General features: G+C 37.0%; 5 protein-coding genes across 6 annotated transcripts; 1 reads left to right on the forward strand and 4 right to left on the reverse strand.

The window, feature by feature from the left end:
* Window positions 1-966: 966 nt before the first annotated feature.
* LOC145911952 (uncharacterized) lies at window positions 967-2,704 on the reverse strand. The gene is made up of 6 exons (XM_082999381.1): window positions 2,613-2,704; window positions 2,371-2,472; window positions 2,165-2,309; window positions 1,646-1,788; window positions 1,447-1,578; window positions 967-1,108 (listed from the first exon to the last, which is right to left on the reverse strand). The coding sequence occupies exons 1-6, from the start codon at window positions 2,702-2,704 to the stop codon at window positions 967-969; spliced, it is 756 nt and encodes a 251-aa protein (XP_082855507.1).
* LOC145911247 (uncharacterized) lies at window positions 2,701-7,340 on the reverse strand. The gene is made up of 16 exons (XM_082998525.1): window positions 7,206-7,340; window positions 6,905-7,026; window positions 6,697-6,850; window positions 6,504-6,636; window positions 6,181-6,411; window positions 6,032-6,125; window positions 5,820-5,967; window positions 5,443-5,570; window positions 5,277-5,387; window positions 5,014-5,165; window positions 4,513-4,638; window positions 4,313-4,455; window positions 4,100-4,236; window positions 3,961-4,026; window positions 3,678-3,889; window positions 2,701-3,618 (listed from the first exon to the last, which is right to left on the reverse strand). The coding sequence occupies exons 1-16, from the start codon at window positions 7,210-7,212 to the stop codon at window positions 3,477-3,479; spliced, it is 2,106 nt and encodes a 701-aa protein (XP_082854651.1). The 5' UTR covers window positions 7,213-7,340; the 3' UTR covers window positions 2,701-3,476.
* Window positions 7,202-10,458, reverse strand: LOC145911246 (protein HID1-like). The gene has a single exon (XM_082998524.1). It carries the CDS (start codon window positions 10,420-10,422, stop codon window positions 8,068-8,070), a length of 2,355 nt encoding a protein of 784 aa, XP_082854650.1. The 5' UTR covers window positions 10,423-10,458; the 3' UTR covers window positions 7,202-8,067.
* A 1,613-nt stretch (window positions 10,459-12,071) lies between these two features.
* On the forward strand, window positions 12,072-18,025 carry LOC145911043 (centrosomal protein of 55 kDa-like). 2 transcript variants are annotated; one of them, XM_082998277.1, is made up of 11 exons: window positions 12,072-12,180; window positions 14,566-14,748; window positions 14,815-14,936; window positions 15,003-15,031; window positions 15,186-15,300; window positions 15,436-15,504; window positions 15,578-15,719; window positions 15,809-15,963; window positions 16,295-16,444; window positions 16,824-16,946; window positions 17,084-18,025. In XM_082998277.1, the coding sequence occupies exons 1-11, from the start codon at window positions 12,159-12,161 to the stop codon at window positions 17,567-17,569; spliced, it is 1,596 nt and encodes a 531-aa protein (XP_082854403.1). In that variant the 5' UTR covers window positions 12,072-12,158; the 3' UTR covers window positions 17,570-18,025. The 2 variants fall into 2 exon arrangements, with proteins under 2 accessions (XP_082854403.1, XP_082854402.1); XM_082998276.1 differs by lacking the exon at window positions 12,072-12,180 and adding an exon at window positions 14,305-14,426.
* A 16-nt stretch (window positions 18,026-18,041) lies between these two features.
* On the reverse strand, window positions 18,042-19,752 carry LOC145911044 (uncharacterized). The gene is made up of 2 exons (XM_082998278.1): window positions 18,787-19,752; window positions 18,042-18,708 (listed from the first exon to the last, which is right to left on the reverse strand). The coding sequence occupies exons 1-2, from the start codon at window positions 19,019-19,021 to the stop codon at window positions 18,266-18,268; spliced, it is 678 nt and encodes a 225-aa protein (XP_082854404.1). The 5' UTR covers window positions 19,022-19,752; the 3' UTR covers window positions 18,042-18,265.
* Window positions 19,753-20,399: the final 647 nt, after the last annotated feature.

The following is a 20,399-nucleotide window of genomic DNA, read 5'->3' on the forward strand; positions in this document are numbered from 1 at the left end:
ATAGCAGGAAAATGGTTTATAGCAGTAGTACACAACTCAAATCGGGATGCGTGTCAAAGTAGTTTATTTTATCAGGTCTTTTTGAAGTCATTGCCAGTATTTTAAAAACAATGCTGGACATAGCGTGCCATACACGCATGCCATTTTTTGCCCTGAAATGTACACCCCTGGTTTATAGAGTAGGTACCAAGAAGTGGTTGCAAGCCGATAAACAGAAGAATGTTGAGATCTTGCGTTTATCTGTCCCACCTTGAAGGCCGGTCCGTGAAGATACAACACTTGCGTTTTACCGGCACAAAAAAGGTATAGGTCCCCTGGTCGAGACAACATGCGTAAATCCGATTTTTTCCATGTACATTTTCGTTGTATGTCTTAGGCGAAACAAATACCTGAATCTCGGACAATTTGCGGGTTGGCTACAACTCGTGTCCGCACAAAAACACAGGAATTAACCAAACTGTCGTCGTGATATGTCATAGCTTGTGGTTTGCACGAAGACGTGGTCGGGTCTGATAGCTCGTATTAAAATCTTTCTTGCGCAATCCAGCAAAGGCTAAAAGTAAAATAGGTCCCTTACATTGCTAAAAAGAAAATTTGTATTTTATAAGACTGAGCCAAACAAATGCTGCTAAACTTTACAAAACTGAGAAACACCCCGGAATATAGTTCTTGTTTTGTTACGTTTTATTACAACAGAAACGCTCAACAAAACGAAGTAACAGTCACTTAAACATGACGTAAGTTTAGGAAACTTATTGAAGAACAGTTGTATTACAAAACACATTTACATTTGATTTTAAAACACAAAAAGCTAGCAAAACACAGAACATGAAAGCAACGACAAGTATAAATTTTACAAGACTTTTGACATAATTTATAAGGCAGTCAATATTTCCAGATAGAAAACCAGTCGAAATATGTAAACTACACAGAATCACCCGATTTTTCACAAAATTAGCCACACTCTTACAGCTTTAGCTTTCCCGTCGCGTTGGCGCGACGCCTTGCAACTAAAGGAATGCTTGTTTTTTTCTTGTCCGGGTTTAGCGGGCAGTGTCGCATTGTATGTGCGTGATCCCCGACCGCGTAACAAAGCGGACATTGGTAACTAAAAATAAATAGTTTGGTAAAACAACAAATCTAAACAAAACATACAGGCAGTGCCACAGTTTCGACCGATCACGCGATCGTATCAGCAGTACAGTGGGGTGACAGTGGTGGTTTTATCGGCTAGTTGGCGTAAAGGATTCCAGATTGTGGTGACTTTGCAGTCGCCACCAACCAGTTTGGCAGTACAAACCACGGCAAAACAAGCAAGGCCAAGCAATTGCTTGGAAACAAATGTGTCGAAACAGTCGCACTGTATGAAGTTCACTAACACCATTATCGGCACTATTATTGCTTCAAAATGAAACCTAGAACCGAAATATATTATGGTAAGTTTACTTTCTCAAAACGGGACAAGTGACTCTGTTCAGTTCATCTTTAAGCTGATGTCCAGTAACCCATTCATCTACTTCTTTATTATTTCGACAAAATGAGCATCCGCCTTTCTTACGTTCGTGTTGCAAAGTTACTCTGAAACATTCAATATGCAGTTATCAATTGAATTATTTTAATAGTGTTGATTACTTTGTTTGATTACCTTTGCTGTCCTGTGTCTGCCTCTTCCAAAGTTTTCGAAGTAACTGTAGTGTCCCAATTACAATGTGGTGGTTTAGACGAAACAAACCAGGGCACAGATGAGGTACTGTCTCCGAATGGGGATACTGGGGAGTTGCTAAGACTCTGAAGAAAAGTGTAAGATTTTTCTGCTACAATAAAAGCCAATGCCTACCGGTATTTGTAACTTCAATTGCGGTCCAAAAATCAATGGCTTTGGTACAAAATACTGGGCTATTACCACTCTGGAAGTGGTATAAATCTAGCTTAAACCAGAAACTTATTTTAACGAATATACTTTTGGACCCACAAAAAATAGCACCCTAGCTTACGTTGTAATTACGCAATCGCAATGTATTACTAGTCTGGCGAACGTATAACTGTGACGTAAGAAATAAAAATTTGCAAAATCATTGTGTGACAACAAACCAACATAATGCAAGCGAAACAATTCCAAAGTCACATCAAATTAAACATTTAAATTCGTTTCGTTTTTACTTACATTTATATTCGACAACGTTCTTACTGGAGATTCCCTTTTTGCGCTTACAGTAGATAGAAATGAAAAATTTGAAGTGGATGTAGGTGTGGGTGGACTACAATCCGGACTGTTTTTCATTGGGATGTTCACTTGCAGTGATTGCTGTCTACAAAATTGTGGTTATTAATCATATTTCTTGTGCAAGATAAATTTTCACATTTCTCTACCTGTACTCTTTTGGCTGACGATTATCTGCAAAATGCTTCTGCACAATTTCTTCTATTCTTTGGTCGAGAACTTTCATCTCCAATGGTGTAAGAACGTTTGACCTGTAATATTACGAGGCTCAACTATGATTGAAACAAGCAAATTGACCAAATTTCTATCACAGTATACACCTAATCTAACTTTCCTGGTATGTAGTTCCAGGGTAGTTAAAAAAACTAAACACAACCAATATTTGTCTTACCGCACAGGATTTGCATTTTGGGATACTTCTTGAATAACGTTGGACAAACCCAAATAATCGTTAAACGGTAAAAATGTATTTTCAGCATCCATAGTTTTCGAATAGAATGTAGCTCCACACTCAACAATTCACTTTGACAAGCTGTAAATTTGTTGCGTCACATTCAGACTGCTATTTGCGCCAAGTGTGCAATGAAGCGCAAAAAAGCCATATTGCTGCTTATGCCGCTTTAAAAATTATCAAGCATGAAACCCAATTTTAAATAAATTATGGCCTTTCTGTACAGACAACATAAAATGCAGAAAATCCAACACAACGTTGTAATAATAGAGAAGCGTGTTTGTTGCGTAAGGTTCTTTATTCGTGAATCTCATGATCTTTTTTCAGAAAACCATCTGCGATCGGCGCACAGGCCGTTTGATCCGCGTTGCAGTTTTGTTTGAACGGTTCAAAAATAGTTATACACTACGCTTTTTACTGGATTCGTATTTTTGTAACGTTACTTTTCATTTTGAAGTCCTCGACAGAAAAAAAATTGGTGATGGCAAAGGCGATATGATGACTTTGGAAAATAAAACTTGCTGAATTGCATTAAAAAGAACGAAAATAATCATGAGGTTGGTAAAACTGGTTTGCAGTTAACAACTATAGGTATTGTTACTGCATCAGTGCCTTGCCACAACAACAATAAACACATAATAGGAAACCAAATGCACTTGTATACCATTCACAGTATTGCACAGAATTTAACAAAAACATCAACTCTAAGCAAGAAATGGGTTCACAGTGACATTCACAACCACTAATATTGGCTAACAGTCTTACAACCACTGCGACTTCATAATTATAATGTACTACAATATTTTACAATTTCATACAAGCTTTCTCAATAATCAGTTGCTGCTGTTGCACAATGACTTCTTGGGGAACCACAGAGAAGTGAACACAGTGCAGATGAAACACAGTGAAGGTGTTTTTGTATGTCTTTTCACTGCCAAACAGCTTCCTAGTGGTAAAGTAATTCACTAGTGTTGCTAAAGAAGTTAAAAATGGTAATGGTCATACCTATATGCATGTCCAGAAAACAAAGATAAAGATGTGACTTGATTGAAAACTTTTCCTGGCTCCACTTTTGTCCATTGTTTTTCGTCACTGTTGGAAGCATTGTTGCAGAAACACCACAAACTTGTTGAATAAGTATAATTTCCAATTTCAGCTTTAAATGTAAATGACCCATCACAAAAATTAACAAACGAATTTTTGACCTGTTGACGAAACTAAGAAACAAAATGTTTAAATGCAAACCAGTACAAAACAAAATGCTGAAGCATAAACAAGCTGTACTAACCATGGAATTTATGTTCTCAATTGCATTACTATCAGAACATTCCAACAAAGAACTAACAACTTCATCCTGTTCAAAACAGCAGAATATTTTTTGAAAACAAATGCCTAAAACAAACACTGATTATATGATTGTTACTTACAGCTATAAGACACTTGGTGGTTTGCACTGCATTCCGAACTCTTTGAACTAGAGCAAATTGGACTAAACCTGGATAGTCTGAAAGTTTAAATTCTGAAACATTGAACTGAGACTTGAGAGAAAAGTAATCTCCATAACCTTAAAACAATATCAATGGTTAAAATTGCAAAAAGTTTTGGTCACATTACAAAAGTTTTGGTCATATGCAAGTTACCTGACAACTTGGAATTGGCATATTGTTGAATTTCATGCAAATCAAATGGGGTCATAAAACATTTTTCTTTGGCACAAGATGGAAATAAACATTTAAACAAGCAAAAAAGTGATTGCTCTGTTTCTTTTATACATCTCTCCAGCCTATTCACATGCACAAATTTAAAAGTGTGAATTTACTGAAATGTAAGATCATATTACAAGATATTATCACATGAAGCAGCATTCAAAAACATTTGGAGTTGCTTTTGGCCATTTGTTTTCCATGATTCCGATATTTTCCTTCCTAGTGCAGATGCTTTTTGTCTAATGTGTCCATGCAGCTTTCTACATTCATAAAAGCATGTTTTCAAAGTCAATGATTGGACTTTTTTTGAAACCTGACAACAACAGTCGAGGTAATTTGTTGCTTTGCTGATATTAAACGCCTTCTACAGAAAAGCTTTTCTTGTCATGTTTTATGAACTACAATTTCAGTGACTTCTATCAGTTTTTAAAATAATACCCAATTACTGGATATTTTTGCTGTGCAGCTGTAAAGTGAAAGCAATAAACAGATATATACCAAACAACTTAGGGCAGTTTCCTATGTTTGTTTGCTCCAAATACTTGGAAAAACACTATTTATATATATATACTACATTTCTCACCTTACCAAAAAAATAGAGCAATATCTACATCGACAATTTTGTATTTACTTACTTCGTGGTGGTAAACAAACTCTTGGAACACTTTTCCAAGTTATATACAGTGTTTTCTTCCCCTTCAATAACAATGGTGTTTTCAACAAATTTAACTTTTTTTAGGAGAAACAGCATTCCACAAATTAAGTCAGACAGTTCAGCATGTTTTCGCTAAATGAAGATGGTCATATATTAAGTACCCATTGATTATTCATTAAGCATTGGCCATGTTAGCTGATTTGCATAAGTATGTCTTGGCCATACAAACTTAAGGAAACCAACCTTTGCGAGAAATGCCATTCTGATATTTTTCGTCACTGATACCCAATACAGAAAATAAGGAATGGCTCGACTTTTTGTAGTTTGCAAAAAAATGGCAATTCGGCAGCCATTCTATAACAGCAAATATGTTGTAAATTCCAAACAGAAAAAACAATTTTTCGCATACTTTGTGATCAACACAGCAGTCAGGGGAAAAATGTTCATTGTGTAACTTTAAATTATCTCCAGTTTCTGAGGTTACTGGAAGCATGTTGTCATCAATAACAGGCTGTGATATGCTCTGTGTTGGTGAATCTAAAATTGTAACCACTGTAAGTATTGATAATACGGTTTTAAATGCCTAAAAATCTTGATTGCTTTAATCTTGTTCTAACTGGATTTTATTAAATGGCGCATTTTAACAAAAGTCACAAAATGGAAATCTGTACATTGTTGCTAATATTCAAATGTTTGTAAACCTTGCAACTTCAAGGGCTGACAATCTAAGTGTTGGATAATATTCGCCCTTCTTGTGGCGGACATAGTTTTCTACATATATGGCACCTGAGTCATTTGCAGTTAGAACAGGAATTCCTGAACCCTCGGAAATGTTACTTTTGTAATCTTCATCTGTGCTAAATATGTCATTTAATGAGACATTATCATTTGCAAGACAATAGTCAGAAGTATCATCATCATTATCTGACAAGTCCTGGACAAAATTAGGAGTTAAGTGTTGGCACTAAATCACAACATGGCAATAGAGTGCTGCTCACATCTTCCGATGGTACTTGGGTTGATGTCTTACAATGCAACATTGAAATTATTTGCAATAAAGATTTGGTTAAAAGCTCATCTGACTTGGTTGATCTAACAAAGGAACATATTTCATTTCAAACTACTGAATCCTACTTTATTTATATACCTTAGTTGATATGCTAGTAATTTGGCATCCACAAATATTAGACCATGATGAATTTTCAGCATATTTGATGAATGATCTAGTGATGTCATACATTTGTGAATGACATTTCCACACACTTCAGAAACTTTTGAGCTAACATTGATCTTTTCAATAGCCTCAAACATAAATGCCATGTCATTTGAATACAATTTATAATAACTCTCCATGATGAGAGAAACATTATTCCAAGCTCTGTAATGTACAATACATGACAATAATGCATCTTACATTATTTTGACAAGATTACATAATCACAATTTATTATTTATCACAACATCTGTTACCTGTCCTTTTGGGTCACTGAATTAGGGTTTAGCTGGTAACAGTATGTGGGACCATACAACAGTTGTACAACACAGTGCAGTACATGAAGTTGGACTTCTAAACCATAATCACTTTCATCACTTTCCTGCATTCCTAAAAACAGTGTATGTAGAGTTTATTCCATACAAATACCCAACAAAATTAAAAACAAACCAATGTATAAAAGGTTGTCAAGTTGTTTGAACACAATCACTTTGCCATCAGTACATTCAACTCTAGTACAAGCTTGGCCAAATTTTGCTTTCAGAGCAACAAACGACAGAACAATTGGGGAAATATAGTTTTGTAAACAAGCAGCAAAAGATATCTAGAATAAATAGAAAAACTTAAGTATCATTCTCTTTGTTTTGAAGTGAAATACCTCTTGATCAGCTTTATCCGGAAAACATTTTAGAGCATGTTTTTTAAAACTTTCATTGTGATACAAATACAGAACTTCCGTAGCATCACTAACTATAAAGAGTGCCTTCATTTTTGTTTTATCTGTCAAAATATTTTAATTGTTAAAAGGTTTGTAGATATAGGAAATGCTTCAAAGTAATATGTAAGCCATAACAATTTACAGTTGGATGGAAGTTGCCAATACCAATAATAATTTAATTAATAGGAACTACCAACCATTGAATAAGTATTGTTAAATCAGATTAATGCCAATTACTTGCCTGACATATTCCAAATAAAGAATATGTTTTTCCTATGTTGTATGAGCAGTGTAGCATATCACTTTTTTCTCTTTCCTTGTCAGTACAGAAGCAATATCCTACCGTGTTTCATACAAAATTATAACATTCATTTCTACAAAACAACATTAACACAATACATGAAGCAAAGGAAAAACTACATAATATGTCATTACCCACAACAGCTGCACCTACACATAAGTTCATACAATAGATCTTTGCGAAAAAAAATGGTTTGGTGTTCTGCTATTGTGGCAGTAAGACTCGGAATATCTAACTCAATAGTGTGGTGCAAATTCAACATACAAGTTGTTAGTACAACAAAAGTGGTGCAAATACATTCAACAACCTAGTGGCCATTTTTTACACAACAATGAAATTGCAAGTGCCCATCTTGATTTTTACTTGGTACAGAAAAAAACTCATGTGCCTGAATTATTGCACTAATATTTCAACCAGGAAAATATATCGATAGAAGTTTAAAAAATGGTTCTAACTGGCACATCAACACATTTAAACTTTGGTCACTAAAAAAGCAATATGTAAAATCTACGGTGTGACAATAGTGTGTATGTTCATAAGTATACTCTAAAATGACATAAAAATCTACATTGAAGGATAGCAGGTCTACAGATACAATAAAGATAAAGTAATAGCATCATTGTGTTTTGCAAATAACAAGGAAAAAATCATTTAAGAGAGATTTACACATAATTATAAGCAACACATTTAATTCAAAGTGGTCCCTAAAATATCCAAGATAGGTTGAAGAATTGCCAATATTTCCGCATACAATTATCAACCATTTTTTTCTCACAGAATGTCACACACAAATCTGGAATATTTATACACGTTGTATATCAAACAACTTGACATCTGTATCATACCATATAGGGGGGTCAATATTCCTGAGGTAGATCACACCCCACATGTATGTTCTGAACCAAGATGTAGTGCCAGTGTTCGCTTGATATTTGCGAATAAGAATTGGATGAGGAACAGGAAGCAGACCAACCAATGTTCCGTGCTGTAGAAACTTAAGTATTTCAGACTCATCAGTAAGATTTTTGTCAATGCATATTTTCTCCACCTGGGGAACAAGAACTTGCAACATTCTCATTATGGTTTGCAGGGGAAGTTTGCTTTTCCATGACTGTACCCATTCAGATGAAGGTGACCATTCATCTTGGTCTTTTGACACTTGTGAAGAATTTAAAACGCCTGTATGATTATCTGGGTATCTTGACTTAACTTCTCGTGTTGCCTCAACTTCAGAGCTTTCTGAATCAAACTGGTCATGCTCATTAGCATCACTATGAACTTGGGAGGTTATGTTTCCCAAGCCAGGGGTAGCAGCAAGAGATGTACTGAGTGTGCCATCAACAGTTGGTGATGGATTGCCACCTTCTTCTGGTGATTCTTGCGAAAAGTTTGCTGAGATTTTGCGTGGTCCCTTCTTTCGGGTTGTGCCTTTGGATAAAGAAGCGGAGTCAATGGGAAGGTTTGCCAATTGGTGAAAAACTTGACGCTTTCGTATGATGGTGTATATGAGATTGGAGTTACCGTCAAACTGATATTGAATCATATTGTTAAAGACTTCAAGAATGAAAAATACAAGATGGTGATTGTGGGGAGATGAAAACAAAAACCATGGTGTACTGAAAGCTTCCAACAAATGTAACAACTTGGATGCAGCTGTCATTGACAAAGACTTTAGATATGGTGAGACATTAACAACAATGGTTAGCAAGCAGTCATACAGAGGTTGCAAGCGTTGGTGTCCAGCAGTTATTACTTTGTGAAAAACCAAAATAAGGAAATCAGCATGGGTACCTGCAAATGCTGGCACATCAGTTGGTGCAGCTGCAGAAAATGGCTTGTTAAGACGAACACCAAAATTTCTCTCTCCACTCAGAAGTAGTAGAATAAACACACCAATGTGTATTATGCCAATGCGAGACTGATCTGCCCTGGCATCATTAAGATGATACAAAATGGGAACAAGAATATCCAGGACATCGCTACTTTTTAGGACATAAAACAAAAACTTTTTGTTGATGTCACAAAGTTTCCAAAAGAAAACCAGCATCTCCTGGTGAAATCCAATTTTCTTGACTGAACCTGGCAGGTAGGTTTGTTGCAAAGGATTATTTAACAATCTGCAAATACCAGCAAGAATAAAGGAAAAATCCTCATCACGATGAATTCGAGACAAATAGTTCACAAACAAGTTGGAGCTATTTGCACCTACAGAAGATACAGATGCTGGAGATCCTGAACTGCCAGGTTTGTCTGCATCATTTGTACCCCCAATACCAGCAGTTAATTCCAAGGCAACAATTAATATTTGAATGGCAATTTCACACAGCGGTTCACGATAATCACTAAAGAGCAAATGGTTGTATGGTACACCCATTCCGACTGGGTCATAGGCACAGACAACATTAAGCAAAGATGTAAACAAGGGAAGAGCTTGGCGATTTTCAGATGAACAAAAGCATTCCACCCATTTGTTACCTTTTTCCAGCTCAACAGCTGGGCTAACATATATAGATTCAGAGAAACAGGTTAGAAGCAATTTTAACAATTCTGTTCTATTTTGATCGATATGTGCATAAGCAGGGGGAGATCTTGGAAATCCAACTCCAGCTTCCCAAATGTACTCACAACTATCAACACTGTACAAATCTTCAGCTTTGTCTGGAGTGTTTTTCTTGCTGTGTGAAACCACAGTAAATTCTGGGCAGAACAACAAATTGGAAATGGCTAAAATTAAAGATTGAGCCAGTGGTACTGTAGCCTGGGGTTGATCATCGTCACTGGTTTGGTTGGGAAGACTTGACCAAAAAAATCCTTGCCAGTCAGGATCTTCAAAAATATATGGCAATATTCTAGTTAACAATCGCGAAGAATTTAAAACAATCTGTTGATCTTTTTCAGAATTACAACCACTTTCTGAGGCATTGACAAGTTTTTCCACAGCTTTGTAGCATAAAGTTGCCACATTCGATGGTGACTCCTCTCTCAAAGCTCTTATTTCAGCTGCAGGAACTAAGGCAAATACATCTTGCACACTGTTTACTGATTGAGACCAGAACTGATCCCAGAATGCATCATCTGTTGCTTCAACAGGTTGCATTCGTGTAGTAAGTTGAATGACTGCTTTTCGAAAGTTCAGTTTTGTTTCACTATTTCCCATTTTGCTTAATGTGCTAAAGTAAGTTGGGAGGATAAAGCTTCTGCAGAAAGAACAAAATGTTGATTTACTTCTGAAAAATTCTGTTCTCATAGCTAACTAGGGTACACAAAAGACTGCTATTGGTGTACCATAAATAACAGTGTTACATGATGAATTAGTTAAATTACAAAAGGCATCAGAGATACCTTTAAAATAGGGTTGAAAACACAGGGAAATTTGACAGGCAGTACACAATGAAGTGCATTTTAGACATACATAATAATCAAGCCTTGTACTATAATTTTAATGTATATATACACAAGATGCAATTTGTTAAAATACAATAAGTCATCTTTTGCATATTTTTCGTATAAACTTATACTATCCCTTCTTTGCATCCCTTTAAACACTCGTTTAGGATTTCTTGAATATTCTGCAATTAGGATTTTCTATTATTCAATAATAAGAAAACAATACAAACTAAATTATGTGCATTTTGCGCAAAAAAACCCATGCAAATAAACAATACAAAAGAAAAACAATGATATGGGCATCGATATAAATCATATAACCATAAACAAGGAAGGTTATCGTGTCAGCCGTAAGAAGCAAGCCTTCATCAAAATAGGGATTGTAGCAACAAAAAGTTTGACCACTAATGCATTTCACAAACTTTTGTTTTCAAATCAGAATACAGACACGAACAAGTACAACTAGGAATTCTGGCAAGCGTAATCCTAAACAGACAATTGTTTTATGTACTCAACCTGAAATTGACAACATTTGACGTCACGGGTAATGTCGCCATGCATGTCGCAGGAGTAACGCGACAGGCGTTAACCCTTAATTTAAGTATTTTTCTGAGTGTTGTTTTTTGTTAGACTCACATGGACGGTTGATTCGATAACCTATTGTTTACGTTGTTTTTTTCTTAGTGCACTCTGTTTTTTTTTTCAATTGCCTGTGACAGAAGAATAAATTTTGTATGAGTTGTTGGTGAAGTAATTATTGTAAGCTTACAATCTTCAAATATAAAAATTAATTAGTTTGCCCACATCCCAACTGATTTACACATTGCGCTGCACATTAATTAAACGATTATTAATAGTAATTACCAAATGTGAAAGAAATACAAACTTTCGGTTTGGCATTCACTTGTATGCGTATTTTTTTAACAGGGTTGTTGATGTCAGGATTAATTGCATTTATTTTAATTTTAAAGTGTGATGGTGACATCGATATTATTTTGCCTATTTTGCATAAATCGTTGAATTTGAATCAAAATTGTGTATTGGTTTCAATTTGTGCTCGGACTAAAGGCATCTTTTAAAGTGTGCAAGAAGAAAGGATAATAAAACTTTTAACATGGTTCACTGAGCACAAAGGAAGCGATCACATCCTGCGTTTTCAAACTTTGGCGTTTTGTTTTTTCTGTGCTTTTTTGTGTTTTGTCTGTAAATCTTGTTTTGGAAGAAATGATGTGTTAGATAAATTCTTATCTGTACTGTAATTGCTTAGACTATTATGTAAATATGCAAAAAGCATAATTTAGACAAATGTGTGTATATTGCGTGTAAGTTATTGTCAACAGAAAAATATTTTGTTTTTAGCTTATCAGAAAATAGAGCCGAACATGATGTTTTATGCAATTGCATTTGTTTACCTTTGTTAGCTTTAAAGTGTCTGCCTTTCTTGTAATGGTAGTAAATTCTGATGTGAGTTATATCTTTTTCTGAATAAATTGGAAATTCAGGCTGATGGCCACCACAGAGAGTGAAGGTAGGAATTGTTTGCAATATTTTTTTCACAAAAATAACTTTTGTGAGAACCAAACAGACTGGCCCATATTGCAGAAAGTGTTGATATGTTTTATTTATTTCAGACATCATGCAAGCCTTATCTATGATCTGTGTTGTGGTGTCATTTTGATCAGTGGACCTAGACCAGTAATGCCATAAGTTTTTGCCATGATAAAAAACAAAACATGCCAATGTTTTCTGCAATATGGGCAAATCTGTTTGTTCTCAGAAAAGTTAGAATTTTGAATTGGTTTAGAAACTTATAACTTCAAGTAAAAATGATGTGATTGTAATATTGCCTGTTTAAAAATAAAAAAGTAACAGTGGACCCAAACACCACATTAACTTTCAGCCGCACTGTCTTTAACTCTTCATGTAAGTATTAACAAATAAGGCATTTTCATTTTGTGGGTTATTGCATTACTAACTTCTGATGTTGTATAATCATTGTATAATGAAGAATTATTAATATAAATCATTGCATAATGTTGTATAATGGTGTTGTTTTACTGAAGTCATTGTCATTGACAGATAATTAAGTAAAAGCTTGTATAGTCAACATATTACAAACGAGTCTCAAACTGTACAAAAGCACACTGGAGTTATTAGAGAATTGTTTTCTTCATCACAAAATGTATACATATAAAATTTGTTTCGATATTGTACCTACTACCTTTATACACACCAAACAACTGCTATGACAAAAAATTACAAAATACCACTTTCTTTTTTTAAACACTTTTGATGGAAATTTACGTGTGTGTATTATGCATGCATTCATTTTTGATGGAAAAATGCAGATTCATTATTTTTCAAACACTCAACCAAATTAATCCAGATTCCTTGTGTAAAGTGTAGAAGTTTTTCTTGGAAGGAAATGATTGAGATTATATATGGAATTACTGACGGCGGCACGAAAGTAGTAAATTGCTTTAAAAATTACCCCACTTGCCTCTAGATTGGCGGGTCTTTCCTGCAAGGCCTGTTGCGCTCGGCTTAAAAGTCGCCTTGTTTCCCCCCATGCCCTACTCCAATTACACCCTGTGTGTAGAAATCAATACGCGGTAGACCGGTGAAACTTTTTGGTCTGCGATACAGCTAAGAACCGACGTGGTTAGGTTTTATTAACTCCTACTGTGGATACGCAAAAAAGCAGCTGGTGGTTATTGTACTTTTTTACGAAAATATTCGGAAGTTCGTAAGGTTGGCGGTTTCCTTTTTAGATGACAATCCATTCACCTACGCTTGAATGGGCCTTTAATACGGAAGAGTTTGTTTACTCTGCTTGCGCCAAGACGCATTTAAATTTGTTGCCAGTGTGGATATTTTATTGCTTTGCGTTTTTCGAAACGGGAAGAACCAGACACAGTGCATTAGCAATGTTGAATGTTGTGCACTGCGGTTTTGCAGCGAAAAAGCATTCTATTGATATCCATTTAAATGCAGTTTTTCCTAAAATCGCCATCATTACGGGTAACTGACTGTACAAGCTTTCGGGCGCATTCAGCCGAGCATTGTGTTGAAGGTAGCGTGTGAAAAAGGAAATAGTTCGTGTTGTGTGCTGTTGAGCTGGCGGTACTGTGAAGTGAAATATACGTTGCGCATTTTCCGATAAATCTCGTTGATCGGCAGAAGGTTGGGTTTAAATGTTTTCTGCAGATTGAAAGAATGGAAAGTCACGCTGTCACGTTACCTTAAAAAGGGCGCGTATGTGTCACAGAACAACATGCTTTGTAATACATATGACGTGCTGTTTGTGTGGCTTGCGAACTGTAGGCTGGTTAATGACACAGCTGGTTACATGTTAGTCACCTATGCGGTAAACTGACTGGCACAAAACGGTATGTTCGTGCCGTATAGATGTAACAGTGCTCAACAGCCCACTGCAAATAGGCAATTGGACATTGCCAATATATGTTGCGATTTGAATGGGCAATTAACAGCATGAAAAGTTAGCATTCAGCGTTTAATGAAGTTTCACAATGCAGCGCAAGCTTTAATGTGTCGTCATACCGACTTCCGCTGCGTATAGCGGACACCACTTCCCTTTCACGTCTTTCAAATATAGCTGATTTTCAGTGATGTCATCCTTTGATTCATTCGCCGCTCAACTTGTTTATATTCAAGTCAGGTTAGGGCAAAACAGTGTAGGATTTTACAATTAGCTCTGATTTAATGCAAAGGAAATGAAGTTTTATGGGCGAAGGCACAGCTTGGATTCCGAAGGTTGGTTGTGTCGACTGTTTCCATCCACCTTGTGTTTTAGTTGCATATATATATAGTCAGCATCAAGCGTAACCAAATATAGGTTGTAGCATTTTTGTGTTTGTGCAAGCGTTCCTAAAGGTTCATTTTTTGTTTCAAGGATCAAGCGACATCGGCAAGGTACTTGAAGAGGCACGCCAAGAAATATGTTGCCTCGAACGAAAGAACAACATAATGGAGGACGCGTTGTCCGACTTACACAAATGGCTTGCTGGTGTCGATAATCTGTCACCGTCTGAAGGAAACGAAATAAACGCACAGACGCGTGCTAATGTATCAGCAGGTAGATTGCTGTTTAATCCAGGCATTTTTGCTTCACTGTTGACCTACCCTGTTTTTTTTTTTTCAGCAATGCAAACGAGCATGGAAGCTGGTGACGTGGATGTGGTTTTTCTAACCAACGAAAATGAAAGCCTGAAAAAGCAGCTAGATACGCTGAAAAAAATAACCGAAGGCTTAACGAGCAAAGTGGTATGTCCTTATTGCATACGTAAATTATATGAACAAAATAAAAAGTTATTATCTTTGCTTTTTCAGTCAAGCTTGGAAAAGGAAAAGAGTTCGAGGTAGGCAGTATATTTTATGTAAAGATTTGGTTGTACCATATCATGACTATAGCTTTCTACTCTTACGTTTTTATTGTGGTTCCTTGTATTTCGTGCAAAACTATAAATCGTCACCGAACATAACTAGCAACTTGCGTTGCAAAATGTTCGACAGGGAAAGAAGTATGTTGATGAATCGTCTGTCGTCTTCTTCATTCGTTTGCAAACAATTCGCTCAAGAAAACGATACAAATATTACACAAAGAAGACGAAACAGTCAATTGTTGAAGGTGGGGCGAATGGATTTTTACTTTTAGTAAAACCAATAAAATTAACTTTACCAGCAGATTTAAAAATTTGGCTTACATTCTCAGAATTATACGTTCCAAGTATTTACACCAAAATAACTTATATATAACATTCAGTGTGACGATTCGGCAACCTCGGTTTTGGATTCAAGTTCCGCGGATGAAATGCAACGACAGCTATGTGATGTGAGTAATCTGTTGCTTTCTGCCTTCGCTTGATTACCACTTTTGAAAGTAAAATTTCAAAAAATACTTCTAGGCTTTGGAGAAGAATGTTCGATGGCAGAGTTACAATGCGGAGAGAGAGCATTACGTTAGCACTTTGCTCACGAAATACAACCAAACCTGCGTCAGTTTGCAGGATACACGAGACAAACTTGCCCGAATTACAAGCAATCCAGGTATCACTATCGCGGATATTGTCATTAACTGTTTTGTTTTTGATTGTTTACATTTGTTTTGCAACAATTAATATTTTGATTGCGCGCAGATCAACTTGCGGTAGAGCAACGACGTCATTTCGACAAACTTTTAGTTGAAGCGAGACAAGAGTTAGAGAAACAACAAAACGAGACTTTGCGCTCCAAAACTGAGCTCAGCATAATTACCGGCAAAATCAACGAAGAGAAAAAGCAGCTTAAGATGGTAAAGGTTGTTTTTCAATAAAATTGTGCGTGTACGGAAAAAAATACTTTACCAGTAATGTTTTAACTGGGTTGCAATACGTTGTTTTATGTTGCGTCACTGATGTAGATGTGATTCCTTGAATACAACCTAATATTTTGTAAGTTACAATTTCCTAAATTACTCACCCTTCAACCATAAACATATCGGATAAACAAGTCGCAAAAATGAACTAATCTAAATCACAAGTAACGATCATTTAACTGAAGCAGTAGGAAGCAATAGGAAAACAATATGTCCTATCTATTGTCTGGATGAGACCCAACGACTTTGGATCATTTTTCATCAATAGGAAGTTGAGCACTGGCGTGGTAGATACGAGGAACAAAGGCAAGTAATGGCCACACTCAGTGCAAACTATGAAAGTGAACGTCGTCGCAGCAACAACTCGCTGAAGGAAACGAAAGAAAAACAATCCCAGATTCAAATTCTTCAACGTCAGGTGTGTTTCATGGCATGATTTGTGAATTCTTTTTGCAGTGAATATTCGAACATTTGCTGTGAAAATTTGGGTTGGGCTGTGAGTATATTTGTCGTTTTCGTGTTTCGCTTGCTGACAGTGTAAAAACTCCAAGACGTTTGTCAGTAACAAGCTCTACTGTATATAATTCGCCTACTATAGTCATGGGCATTCGATTACTATAGTTTAATTACCAATCCAACTACTGTACAATAAATTTTTTAATGATAAGTACAGGAGGGTAAAATTTAGCACGCATGTCCATAGACTGCAACTTGTTTTCATGCGAAAAATGTATATCACAACAATTAGATTGGAGATTGTTTTTTTTATTTATCTTATGAAGAGTGTTTCCTTTTAGGTTCAATTGTTCAGTGAAGATTTTCGGGCAGAACGTAAGGAGAAGGAGGTGATTGAAACTGAGAAGTTAATGTTGAAAAACAAAAACGAAGAACTTCAATACCAGATCGAAATTCTCCGAAAGGTAGGATAAGTTTGCATATTTTGGGCAGAGCATCACCACATCCAGAGTTCAGTAGATATGTGGGCGTGCTCGCATTTGTTTTCAGTGACTGATATTTCAACGAACACAGATTCTCACAATATTTGTGTTCATTACAGAAACCGCACTTAATGTTCAGTGACGTAATAAACGATGATTACGTAGTACATGATCAGGATGATTATTATTCAACAAACTATTCCTGCGTCGAACATTCTCCTCGTCGTGGTCGCAGAGCAATTTCTCCTCCGAAGCCTTTTCCACGGCGCAGAGATCCAACTCCAACTGATATAACCAGCGAGGCATTCAACGAGTTTGAAAAGCGTCCCATGCGCCAAGCGCCAGCTCCACCTAGCAGCAAGCGAGTGGACCCTCGCAAGCCGAAAGGTGTCAGTGCGGAGCCGCGACGGACTACATCGAAATCAACAACGTCGAAATCTTCGACGTCGAGCAAGAAAAACAGAAGTGCTGAATCAAAGAAAAGAAACGCCCGCAATCACACATCTGACTCCGATACTATGCTTAACTGTCCGAACTGTGACAAATCTTATGATGTGACAGATCATTTGCAACTCCTCAAGCACATCGATGTATGCGGCGACTAGGGCCTTGAAAGACTTGCCCAATTGGACGTTCGTTAAGGGAAGTTTACACAATGAATATTGTGCAATGATATCATCCAAAAAGGATTTTGCCATGTAGGGCGTACACTGCCTATCAAAGTTGGATATATTACCTCCTACATAAACTTTTTCAGTGAAGTTGCATCCTTACATATGCCAACGCGATTAGAACGTATGTGAATGAGCAGAGCCCACTCACTGTATTCATCGCACGTCAGTAGCACATTTCTACATGTTGTTTGTATGCTTTTTTATTGTTTCACTATCCGTATGTTTTTATACCTTTCGTAGTATTACATGTTAAAGTTTCTGATGCTGGAAAAAGTTTTTATCCCCGTAATGTTTCGCATTGGCAGCGTTTCCATCGCATCTGATCGAGCTGTAATGTTCGCGTTCCGTCTATGGAACTATCTTGCTTTTGTAAATAAACTTTATTTAACTGCGTAGAAGCTGATTTCAATTGTATCAGTTATGTATTTTTTGCAGCATTTTACGTGCGAAGTGCGCAAAAACGATCTCTTGAAATCCAGCCGCAAAACACTTGAAGAAAACAAAACATGTTTGTGAACTTAAACAAAGTAGAATAAGGTGACTGCAGTGTTACGAGTAACATAGCTTCAATAAAAATTGCGTGAAATTGTGTACAGTTAACACGTGCAAAACAAAAAAAATAAACGCTTAGTTAAAGGAACACGTGCGAACAATTTTTGTGTTGTTGCTGCGGGAACGGAATAATTTTCGTTTTACCAAAACAAATCCGTTCTCCAAACTAAAGGTTTTAGAATAGTTCCTCTTTCCCTCTGATTTTTGGCGAGAAGACAGCGACGCGACAAATGCTTGCAGCTTCGACAAAGGCGAGTTTGAGGGGAAAAGGTAAACATACATTTCGAAGGTTGGCACCATTTCGTCCTCGGACATATCGACACTTCCAACTATGAATGTCGAACGCTGGTTTATGGTGGAGTCAACATTTTGAGGTTTTTCGGGTACATGTTGCAAGTCGGGAACGATGCTGACAAACATGCGACAAGCTTGAATTCCGCCTGGCTCCTGGCGGGAAGATTGCACAATTTCCTCAGAAAGCCGCCTTGTCAGTTCCGGGCAATGGGTAATGTAGGCATCTAAAATAGTACGATTTTATTGCATATGCTAAAAAATTTACTTTTTATTTACACCTTGAAAGAATATTGAATACATACCTCGAGCATTATTTAGAGCTTGTCGAAGTTCGTTTTCCAATGCCTCAACCTGTGGCAATTCACGTTTGGCCACTTCTTCCTTCCACCAAGATTCATCACTAGCAAAATCGTCGTAAATATCGTCGCTATGCATATTGCTTTGCACATTTCGGCTGACGAACTTGTTTGCCATAATATTTAAAATTTTCTGTCTTGACTCTTCGCCTTTACGCGATACCAGTGGTTTTGGATGCATTTTGCAGATTGCACGTAAATATACACTTTACTGTTATGACGTCTGCAAAAATGAAACAGCTTTAGGTAATATTTGATATCTACCAACCTCAGCACAATATAGTCAGGCACCCTCCACACAAGTTAACCGAGTTAATCACAATGCTCACAAGCACTGAGCTTGCACATTTTGGCGTGGAGAAGCCAGCAACAAAACTAAGCTAGCTGTGCAGTAGATTTATCGCTATAGCATCGTCAGGTTAACCGAGTGCAGTCTCTCCAATGCGCGCAGAAGTCAAACGAGGTGGACATATATGTCCGTTTCTCCTCACAATGGTCAGTCTAACTGAAAAACTGCGAAAATGCTAAAGAACCACCACACAGCCAGGTCGGTATTTTCGATCCACAAACAAATCTGTGTAACACAGACATCTGTGCGAATATTAACGTTATAATTAAGTGAGGTATTTAAATTTCTAACAAAAAATAACAGGTGGAAGATGCCATCACACACCTGACCGTTAACATTCGCACAAATTTCTATATTACACAGACTTATGTGTGGATCTAAAATGCCGACCTGACTGTGCGATGTTTCTCTAGCATTTTCCGAAAAACTGGCACTAAGGTGAATTGGCTTGCCTGCAATGCGATAGCATAAGAGAATCACACCAAAAATCAACAATTGAAAAACAAAACTTATGGTAGGTGACAACCTTCAGTAGAATCATAATTAAATCGTAGAATCATAATCAAAAACTCGTTTTTCTGACCGATGCAATAGTTTTGCAATTGCGCCATACGTTTGAAAGAACGAATTGCGCCACTGTTTTACGAAATAAAGCGCCTCTACTAATACCACCCGGCGAAAGAGGCGAGCCGGCGTTATATACCCACAGGGATGGCACAAAGCAAAGTGAGAAAAAGGGCGTCAGCTCGGCGCGGCTCTTTGCTGTTTCTTTTATGTTCTGCGCTCTCTTCCATGAGCTTGTGGAGTATGCGGCGGGACAGGCCTTTTATCACGTAGTCACTATCAAGTGCGGAGCCCAGCGCACGTACACCAAAGAGAGAAGTTGTTAGAGGAGGTGTGGGTTTCCTGCAGCCAATCACAGCGACCGCTTGTTTTCAAAGTTTCAAGCGATCAGCTGTTCGCCGAAACGCCGGCTTCTCGACTATTTCATCATACACGCCGGGTCTTACATGCTGTGCGACTGACGCAACGTAAATTCATCTCCCTGTGATCGGTCTACGGTTGAGTCAGTACTACATCGTGTGATGTAACATTTCATTTGGGTGGAAATCGATGTTGTTTTAACTAAAGGTATTTTGATTTGGCTTTCAAAATTCTTGCAAACGTCGTAATATCCCTTCATAAATAAATATTTACGCCGGCGTTAATT

The sequence above is a fragment of the Ascidia mentula genome, chromosome 8 (genome assembly GCF_947561715.1).
Source record: "Ascidia mentula chromosome 8, kaAscMent1.1, whole genome shotgun sequence".
Lineage (NCBI taxonomy): Eukaryota > Metazoa > Chordata > Ascidiacea > Phlebobranchia > Ascidiidae > Ascidia > Ascidia mentula.

Coding starts and splice junctions, on each gene's coding strand:
- LOC145911952 (XM_082999381.1), bottom strand. CDS start 2,704: ATGGATGCTGAAAATACATTTTTACCGTTTAACGATTATTTGGGTTTG. Junction 2,310..2,370: donor CGTCAGCCAAAAGAGTACAG/GTAGAGAAATGT, acceptor ACAATTTTGTAG/ACAGCAATCACTGCAAGTGA. Junction 1,109..1,446: donor ACTTGTCCCGTTTTGAGAAA/GTAAACTTACCA, acceptor ATTTATTTTTAG/TTACCAATGTCCGCTTTGTT.
- LOC145911247 (XM_082998525.1), bottom strand. Junction 6,637..6,696: donor TGACAACCTTTTATACATTG/GTTTGTTTTTAA, acceptor CACTGTTTTTAG/GAATGCAGGAAAGTGATGAA. Junction 3,619..3,677: donor TTTTCTGGACATGCATATAG/GTATGACCATTA, acceptor CTTTACCACTAG/GAAGCTGTTTGGCAGTGAAA.
- LOC145911246 (XM_082998524.1), bottom strand. CDS start 10,422: ATGGGAAATAGTGAAACAAAACTGAACTTTCGAAAAGCAGTCATTCAA.
- LOC145911043 (XM_082998276.1), top strand. CDS start 14,387: ATGAAGTTTTATGGGCGAAGGCACAGCTTGGATTCCGAAG. Junction 15,032..15,185: donor GAAAAGGAAAAGAGTTCGAG/GTAGGCAGTATA, acceptor AATGTTCGACAG/GGAAAGAAGTATGTTGATGA. Junction 15,505..15,577: donor TGCAACGACAGCTATGTGAT/GTGAGTAATCTG, acceptor AAATACTTCTAG/GCTTTGGAGAAGAATGTTCG.
- LOC145911044 (XM_082998278.1), bottom strand. CDS start 19,021: ATGCATCCAAAACCACTGGTATCGCGTAAAGGCGAAGAGTCAAGACAG. Junction 18,709..18,786: donor AGCTCTAAATAATGCTCGAG/GTATGTATTCAA, acceptor GTACTATTTTAG/ATGCCTACATTACCCATTGC.